Source organism: Galendromus occidentalis, unplaced genomic scaffold (genome assembly GCF_000255335.2).
Source record: "Galendromus occidentalis unplaced genomic scaffold, Mocc_1.1 scf7180000077495, whole genome shotgun sequence".
NCBI classification, from domain to species: Eukaryota; Metazoa; Arthropoda; class Arachnida; order Mesostigmata; family Phytoseiidae; genus Galendromus; species Galendromus occidentalis.
In genome coordinates this window covers 323,984-333,802 of record NW_003805483.1, presented here as the reverse complement: position 1 = coordinate 333,802, position 9,819 = coordinate 323,984, and the positions used below count along the sequence as shown (strand labels likewise).

Below are 9,819 nucleotides of genomic sequence, written 5' to 3'. Positions count from 1 at the left end.
CTCCTGGTGCGGGCAGGCTCGACGTTCTTGGGGATCGTTTGAGGAAACTCTCGACAGGCAAGAGCTCGGAAGAGAAAACTCTGCTCCGAAGACAGCCATTGAGATGTAGAAGACTCTATCATTCTGTGAAGGATGCCCGGAACGGATAGAGATTCTTGTGCGAGCTCTTATTCGGATTGGGAAACCCTGTGCTGGTCAACTTATGGGTGATTCGCTCGGACGTGAAGGCTCCCCACGGACGGAGGCTAGTTTCGCCAATCGGGCCGGCAAGACCGAGGCAAGACCGAAAACACAATCCGCGGATGGGCTCATTGAGAATGCAGAACGCTCGATCTGAGGCCTATGAAGACGGTAGGAAGAATAAAGGAGAAAAGTATTCTGTCTGAGGGAAGTTCTCGTCAGTTTCCTTCATCAAGCGTGGACTTCATCGTGGGGTCTTCGGATGGCGAGCGTTCGTTCCTCGGAACTTATCATGACTCTATGAAGTGGTGACCCTGGTGACCTCATTCCAGGAGCGAAACCTGTGTAGGATCCCTCATGATGTCGGTTAGGGTCGACGTAGATGCTAGCATCGACTTTTGAGAAGATGATTATCTATCACTAAATCTACCGGTCACTCGATTGCGATACCATGCATTATTTCTTTGCCGCTGGGATTTTGAGCGGAACCTTGCGCATGGAGGGGTTCGGGGAGGAGTTCTATCATTCCACAAGCAGTTGAGCATTGACCCGCTCCACCTCCCTCGATCGTTTCTCTAGCCACTCATCGTCGTTCATTCTTCCGCTTGCAGTTCAATCTATTTCCATGTGTCAGCCCACGCCAGCCGCTCCACGGCACCTTTGCCTTCGCGTGCATCCTTCTTGACATTGAGAAGTCCCCTTTGCGGATTCAATATCCGAGCTGTCAGAAGCAGAAATATCAGGGACGTCTGTGGTCAGGTGCACGTTTGCATGATCGTCATCGTAGGGCCTCATGACGTCAGTCGAGAGTGTGGTGTCGTAGCCGACGGCGCGCGCGACGCTCAGTCCAATCGAGTATTCGCCAATAAATTAGTGAGGTGAAATAAGTCGAGCCCCCCTCAAGCCATTCCCCAGAGCAAGAGTAGTTATCACAGAGCGTAGTCCTCAGTGGAGGGAGTGAAGAAGATGAAATTCTCAAGCCCACCCCACATATGGCGGGTCGCTCGAGGAAGATTCTATTGATGACTTTCTTTTTTAGGCTAACATGCCTCCGCTATCGCACAGCCTTCTGTCTCAGATTCGTCATCGAGAGCGTCATCATCGAAGTACCCCGAGGTACCGAATTCCTCTGCAATCTTTGAACCTGAAACAAAGGTCTGTCGCCGTCGTTGCTCACACCTGATAGCTGAGCGTTCCGGAGGAAGACAGATTTGTGTGAATGATCATTTGGGGCGATGATCTACTCGAGAGGGGATACTCTCAACGGAGGCTGAAGACCGAGGACGGTTCTGATTGGAAGAAGCGGTACACGGATTCGAGCCGAATGCAGTGGGGACGACGTCCTGATGTCCTGATGGCGATATCCTGATGGGTCGCTCCGAGGCGGGGTTTTCGGGGGTAATCTCAGACAGTGTACAAACCGGCGTTTCCTGTATGGAGGGATAGAAAAAGCCTCCATTGAGTTGGGAGGTTCCGAGGCTAGGCCGGGTCGCCATTGTCGCATTCAATTATTCTCGCGTCATACAACCGAGCAATCATCCTGATATCTCCAAGGGCATCCGTAATCAGAACACGAAGTACCTACGAATGGCTTGGATGGAAGATTGTAGGTTCGCCATCAAGATACGATCCTCACGCGCAGGAGAGCGGGAGAGAACGAATTCGGAGGTCAGTGACGCTTGAGTAGACGTCCGGCGAGGGACACATTCAGAATCAGATGCGAATATCTGGGAGTCAGAACAACATGGCATCGAGATAATCTTGGAGTTCTGACACAGTTTCGCCCATCCTCTGGAATGAGAGTTGCCATCCGGAGTCCGAAGTGTGTAGGACGCGACAGTATCCTTGGACGGCAGACCCATCCTCCGCGATGAGCTGGGCTCATTCAGATTCCTTCCGATGAATACTCTGAGGAATGAGAAGCGACCTTAGTTGATACCCATCGGAGCGGGTAGAATTTCATACATTCGATTTGAAAAGCGCATTGAGCGCAATCTGATCGAGAAGTTCACACTTTGAAACGATAGAGTTAGCGGGAGCCAGCATGGGAGCCCCGGAAATGACTAGTCCACAATGCAGCCCCAAATCCTGAATTCAATGCGACTTCGAAAGCACTTGCAAGTGGTAGTGGGGTTTTTTAATTCCGATCTCGAAAATGCCGCCCCCGAAAGTGCCGCCCGGGGCGGAGCGCCCCCTCTGCCCCCCGGAGCACGCTACTGTTCTGACCGGATGGGTCCGTCGGCAGACTCGGGGCGGGATCGAAAATTCGTATGGATGTAGCTCTTTCTCAGAACTCTATATGCAGGAAGACCCTTCGCCACTCGAACCGATCTCGGAAAACTTCTCAGAGCACTCCCAGGCTCTTCCTCCGAACAACTTCGAATGTTAAACTCCGACTGGGCTCATCGTGACTCGTGGCTAATCATTTGTCGGAGAAGACAGGATGTCCGTCCTTGAAGCCTACGGCTCGTTCAAATTGCTGCCACAAATATCGCCTCCTGGGCTCATACGTATGCCCGCCTCTATCCGAAGGAGCACCTGTTCGAGAATCACGGCGAGAGCCCGATGGTATTTCTGGGTGATCAATGCTTTGATCCGAATACGGACTCCTCCGAGGTCTACTTCATTGATTGTCAACGGCGTGGCGGCGAGCAATGATTCACCCCATCCGAAGTCGGGAGCTCTAGACTCTGTAAGATATCTCATCACGGGAGCTGTGGACACAGGGGGGGCTTGAGCGTCAGTCTGGATTAAACTTTGATTTGTCCGGAACCGGAGTTGGGAATATGCTGGGAATTTCGCTTGCGCGAGTTGCCTGTGGCATTAGATGAGCGGAACATGGAAGTCGATGCTCTTCGGGGGCGTCCCCTGAGCCCGAACCGCCTCCACTGCTCCACTGTAGCTCAAAACGATAAAAAGTCCGAAGCTGGGTAGATGAATACTTTCCGTCCGTAAGGACCTCATCAGGCCTTGACCGCTCAGCCTAATCTCGCCAATGCTCTAGGAATCCTTCGGTCTTCTCTTGTATGCCGCTGAAGTGATGCGAGAATCGAGCCAATCTCCAGTGAATCTCCCGGAGAGCAAAGTTTACCCAAATCATCTCTCTGGGAGGGCCTCGGATCCCGTCGCCCATGCCCTCTACCCATCATTTCGTTTGGCTTCATCCTCTACCTCGAATATAACCCACCGATTAATCAAAATATCAAAACTTCCGCGGATCGAGAGCTCTGAGATGAAACGATCTTCGGTTCAACCCTACTCATGGTGAAAGTCAGCGGAGAGGCTCTCAATATCTTTTGCAGCGGGGCTCCGCGCGAGCGCTGCGAGCCGAACCACGATCACCACTCCCCTTCTTCGAATAAGAGGGGCTCATCTTCGCGGTATTTGTTCTCCTCAAAACTTGATGCATGATCGCCTTTCAATGACAACTTCAAGCGCGAATCGCCTGGGTCTGCATCTCCTCCTTGACGACGAAAGGATCACCAGGCGGAGAGATCTAACTTCATAGTCCGTGATCTTAGAGCTAATATCCCATATTTATTTCCAAATCAGCGTGAAGTCATGGTCGCAAGCAGAAGCTTCAATTATTAGGTATCTGAAGTCTCATGCCTTTTCGATTTCACCCTCTCGTAATACTTGATAGTTCTCTCTTGGCTTTCTTCCGGGGTGTAGCAGGGGTAGTATTTCAAGCGGAGGGCTGCCTTCTGCCTGTTGAAGAATACAGACATACAGACGGCGGTTATTTTCGATGGTGTCGGGAAGAGCTCTCCTACCTGAAGAGAATTGAACCCATAAATCGTTTCGCTCACCGCAAGCTCGGCGGAGGGGGGGCGGGGAAAGGGTCATCCTAAGAAGAATCGACTCGAAGATCTGATCCGAGCAGAGGCGACCCACCTGATAAATGGGGCGGATGATCCTGGCCAGCGTGCTCAGTAGTAAAAGCACGAAGACTACGGCCACATACGGCAGGCTCAACTCGCTCAACTTCATTTCTTGGGCTTCGACGAACGGTTTTATCGACGCGTAGAGCTCGTCGAGAGGGGTATCGTCAGTGATGAAGAATGTTTCCCCCGCGCACTCAGTGCTCTCGCGGAGGCGGTCCTTTGCCAGGATGTGCGCGTAGGCGGCATTTCCCGCGTAGGTCAGCTGTAATTTGAAGCGTCTCGAGGTTCAAAGGCCATGAAGAACGTATTCGGATATGAGCAGATAATTCTCCGGCAGAAATGCATACTGCCGGCTGACGTACCTGGAATCGCTCGTCGATGAACTGGATCTTTGGGACCGTTCCCGTCCAGTAGAGCTTGCCCACGGACGTCATTCTAGAGATGAAGTGTTTCTCCTCTTCTCCGAAAATCACAGTGGGACGCAAGACGCAGGTGCGGAGTGTTCCCTCGCCGTCCCTCAATGCACGGGAATTCGCCTGAATGGGACGAACGAAACGTTGACTCGAATCTGTATAGGAATTCTATGATCGAATGCGATTCTGTCATTTGGGATCAGGCGCCGGAAAATACCTGAAGAACCAGTTGCTCGGCTCGGAACTTTGTTTCGGCGTACGATCCCATCAGAAAGCTCCTCGGTTTGAATGTCGTAGTCTCGGTCCCGTAGAAAATGTGATTAGCGCCGATAACCGTATACGCCGTGGATGTGAAAACGAGGTATGGAACGTTTTGTTCGATGCACGCGTTGATGACGTTCCTAGTCCCTTCAACGTTGACTGCCTCGAGGGCACACTTGTCCGGGAAAATCGAGATGTCCACCAGGGCCCCGCAGTGGATCACACAATCTACACCTGTAGAGAATTGGCACTGTATCTCTTCTGTTCACAGAATACGGGCACGCGCGGAAGGGAAGGACGGATAGGGCGTCGGAGGTCCTCTACAAAACTCTCGAAACTGAAAACTGACCCTCGCAAGCTTTGGCCACGTCTCTCGCGTTCGCGAGATCCCCTCGAATCTCCTTCATGGGCTTCGGGGTCGCGTGTTCCAGATTATTCCTGTAAGCACGGAGATCACTCATCCTACCGCTTGTAGTTCGAATCAGGCAATTAGATTTAGAATGAACATTTTAGGAACTCACTCATAGGGCAGCAAATCGAAGAGAACGAGGCTCTTCGTGTTCGGGTCTTTCTCTTGCAGCAATTTCACTACATGCTGACCGATGCAGCCGCTGCTTCCGGTGACCAAAACTGTATTCGTCGGGCGCCCTTGGATCACCGCTGGTACCATGTTGCGAATAATTGATCTTCAGACTCCAGTAGGAGCGATATGGGTTGAGGTCGCGGGAGTTTGTTATATACCCTAAGCAATGTATGCTAGAGAAAGAGAGAGGGATGCGAACCGAGAAACGCCCGGAATTCCACGATAATGATGGCCGCACGGGCTCTGGGCGGTCTCATCGTCTCAGATGGGCATCGAATTCAGAATTCCCGCGTCGGAGGCGGGGCACCTTTCATTCAGACTGAGTTCTATGGGCTAGAGAGCAAGCGATTCCGGAAGTCGTGATGATGTCTGCGTGAACGATCGGTTCGAGGGAGCCCCGCTGTGATCTCGAGCTTCACCTCAGCCGGCCTATGGACGGTGGGGCGCCGCTTTAGAAATAACGGCTCGAAATCATGTTCCCGAACATCCGGATAAAACTCATTCAAGCTACAGCGTTGTTCGAGCAAAGCGGCGATTGCGACAGAATTCTGTGGTGGAAGCGATGCAGAGGACACAATTTTCAAATATTCTGTTGTAGTTAGGATTCGGGCTCTGCACAACGGCGGCAGACTGGCGTGACGTGGAATTGCGTAACTACATCGACTCCAGATCGATTATTCTCCCAATGAAATCCGCGAAAAATTTAAATCTATCGAAATTGCCGTAGCTTTCAAAGGAAGTCATGACCGTCAGTACTCGGAACCTCAGAAACCTGCCCGTTCATAATAGACTGCCCGAGTAATCAAGACTGCCCACTTACTTCGTCTGTCAACCAACAAGAAAATCGGGACCGGTAGCTCATTCTGGCACATTCAGGATTTAAATAATCAAATGGATACCCGGAGCATGCTAAATACCCACCCGAACGAGCTGCGAGAGCAGTTTCCCTTTCTTCACGAAGCGGGGACCTACCAGAATTTCTACTGTCAGAAATGCCCGTTTCGGATACTACCCGTTCATTGGAGACTGCCCGTCCATTTCCCCCATTCTACGGAAACAGTCCGTTTATCGGAGATAGCCCATGTCTTCGGGACTTCCCTCTTGATGGAATACCAGCCTAAAGATGAGCGAGTCCTTGCGAGTGCTAGGCTCGCCTGGGTTTGGCGAAGAAACGAGGCGTGCCTCAAATAATGTTATGGGAAAAAGTTTTAATCAATTCTTGGCTCCATGCAGGACTCGGTTTCACATCGAAATTTCGTCCGAAGAGAGCGATGGAGGAGTAGGCCGAAAGAAACTCATGTAGATCGCGACCGCGGAGAGGATGAGCGTAATCGAAAACATGATTGCTCTCAGGACAAAATTGTCCGTCTTCTTCAGCTTGATCTCGTCGCCGGGGGCGATCGGCTGTACTACCGCTTCGTCTAAACCTTGAAAGTCTTCGGGATACATGGCGACGAGGTATTTGCAGCTCGCTGCAAAGGACAACGTATCATCAGTTTTCCACTTCACCTTCGACAGAGCGTCGGGCTGATTCTATGTATCCTCGATCTCTTCGGAATGGAAGGATGGACAGGGCAGCCTCCGGTTTCGCGTCCGGCCTCGCTCGGTGGAGGTGAAGAAGTGATCCCCATGATCTGAACTCGCGCGGCTCTTCCTGGGGAAATATAACTAGAAACGCCCGACGACGAACTCGAAAGGGAGAGAAACCGTATGTCTCTTTCGCGCCGACTCCTAATGATGCCGAATTATGGACCCGGTTTCCCAAGATGAGCTCCAAGGTGAGGATGTTCATGAACGACAATCAGGATGTTCAGAACATCCTCTCAAAGTCCGAGATTCTCGATTCTCGTCTTAATCCCAGCATCCTATTCTGCTTTCCGCATCACCGTGATTCGTCTCTCGTCGAAGAATTCGAATATTCCCCTCGGGGGGAACATTCCGCGGAACCCTGACGACGAAGATTCTGTTACCAGTCATCGTATCAATTGGCTGCCGTATGTACGTATCTGCTGGATTATCATGGGTGCGAACGCTTCTCTCTGTCCTCGAGCACCTTGTCAACACAGAAGATCGGTCATCTCCATGGATCCGATGTTTTACAATGAGTTCTGGCTACAGGACTGATGCTTCGCCGAACTCGGGGGATGCCGGCAGCGCGCCCGATCAAGTAGGGTGTACTTATTATAGCGGGGCGCGAGCCGAGAAGTCAAAACTCCACCCTACGCTTCTTGCTCTCGCAGCCTTTGATGCTCAATATTCCATTCGAGATGAAGAGACGTGCCGGACACGGTCCGCATGCGACTGCCCCCGCTACACAATTTGACGTCCCCCGACTCGAAATCAGTCAGATCAACATGATACTACAGCGTTCGCGACCACTACTTTCGCGACTCCGCTGGAGTCCCGTCGATACGAGGCAGAAATTCGGAAGGCTGTCTGAAACCGACGTGATGCTCTCTCGCTCAAGGTGAGCACTCGACTCAGATAGCAGTCCTTCCAAGCGTACTCACATGATTTCAGACAGAGATTCTTGTTTTGCAGGTCTAAGCGAGCCTCGCAAATTATCCTGATCTGAGGTTGCAGATGGGAATTGGGCTCGTAGACCTCAGCGGGGACTCCTACAGATCGGCACTGCCAATTTTTTGGCTCGAGCACCTGGATCACTGAGGAAACCAAATGTTTAGCTACCCGCCCTGCGCCACCGCGAGGCGTCTTCGATCTTGATATCGCGGCTAATCGGAGTAGAGATTCCACATCCATGGCAGGAGTATGGAATCGATACCTCGATTTTAAAGCGGGTCGACTACGATGAGGAGCCCCGGACAGTGAGCGATTCGGGCGCAACCGAACTGACCAGCGTCATATTTGGCGGCCGGCACGAAGCATCTCGCTTTAGTCATGTTGTACTCCTTGCACCTGATGCATTGCACTTGTTCCTCGAATGAGAACAGATCCAAGTCGATCTGCGAGTGCTTTTCGCTTCCGAGTTCATGTCCTGGCGAGAATAAGTTCATTGAGCACTACATTAATCAATTCATTCCGGCCTCGCATGGAATCGCGAAAAGCTCCGTCGATCGAGAACACTCCAACAGACCTATGCAATTGTCCACAACTCCGAAGTGCTCCACATAGATCCGCACGTGGGCTTTGAGCTCGAACTGGTCGGGCTGAATCACGGGTTTCGGGAACCCTGTGGCTCTCGATGATGCTAGCTCTGCACTGGTACTCGATAATGTTACGTCCGCACCGGTACTCAATGATTCCGGGCCTGCGCTGGTACTTGATGAAGCTGGGCCTGTACAAAGGAACATGATGACGACGACTCCGAGAGAGTATCGCCCCATTGCGTCTGCTCGAGTGGAATACGGAGCTCGTCAACGGCCAGCGGTCAGGCAATCCAGGCTTGTTGCATCCGCTCGAGGCTTCCTGTCACTAATTGTAAGATCAGAAGACTGGCTCGATCATTCGAGTTCAGGCAGGAAAATATTCATCCAAAGCGATGGACCAGCTCAGAGCGGCTGTTCCTCCGCGGTCCCCGATCGACATCCGACGACAACGATGACACTAATTATTGTGGCCACGGCCGAATAGATTTTCGCTCGAAAATTATTTCTTTTTTTCTGCAGTACTTTGGCCGAAACACGCCGCCGTCCGCCATTATCCCCTTCCGAGTCTCTCGAACTGGTTTGAGCGGAGAATCGTAAGTGACAGCAAAAACTCTCCTCGTTCTTCTGGGTGACGGAAGAAGTAAAGAAATATAAATGGTTGAACGGAATGCGTTTTTTTATTATTGCTTCGAGTACCCCGGGGCAAAATGGTTTGATGGTGTATTTGATAAGGGTTCACTTGGATCCGACGATATCATGTGGACATCAACCTTCCAATCCAGGCGCGAAAAGGCTCAGTGTATCCAGTGGTTTCACGCATTTCCGTCTTTTGACTCTAACCAGGAGGACGACAGAGGGTTTTGCGAAATCCGGGCACCTGTTTGCTCGCTGGTCAGTGGCGAGGCGCCTCGTTATACTGCTGGTCAAAGTCAAAAGCACTAGAAGCGTCTTAATGCTTCACCATGCAAAATATGAAATCACAAGGTATAGATAAGTAATTAGGATCGGCCTATATGAGTCTGTGGCAATAGGCGAGAATATGAATAAGAAGGTACAGGAACCGATCAGCCTGGCCATTCGGTGACTCCACCTTGTGATCATCAGTAAGTCCAGAGCCTTTGGAATCTTTCAATACTCGTCGTCCCGTTGGGGTCGTCTCGATTATTCCGATGCTCGCGCTCGGAAATCCTCGATCCTCCAGCGTAACACTTCGCATAGGGGATGCTTCATTCCTGACCGAGATAGATGAACAAAACCCCGATTTCTGACTTTTCGCTCTCAATCGAAATACGGTCCCCGAGGCGGAATGATACCTCTGCAGAACAAGCAAATGGCCGAATCTCTAAGCAAGTCACCCATGGGAAATAGTTTCGCGGGAACCTTCGACCAAA

General features: G+C 51.4%; 1 protein-coding gene across 1 annotated transcript; it reads right to left on the bottom strand.

Annotated features, from left to right (window-relative positions):
* Positions 1–3,767: 3,767 nt before the first annotated feature.
* Positions 3,768–5,378, bottom strand: LOC100905877 (3 beta-hydroxysteroid dehydrogenase/Delta 5-->4-isomerase type 1). Its single transcript, XM_029112331.1, has 6 exons — positions 5,260–5,378; positions 5,088–5,176; positions 4,695–4,972; positions 4,427–4,600; positions 4,075–4,326; positions 3,768–3,953 (listed from the first exon to the last, which is right to left on the bottom strand). Exons 2-6 carry the CDS (start codon positions 5,143–5,145, stop codon positions 3,768–3,770), a joined length of 948 nt encoding a protein of 315 aa, XP_028968164.1. The 5' UTR covers positions 5,146–5,176; positions 5,260–5,378.
* Positions 5,379–9,819: the final 4,441 nt, after the last annotated feature.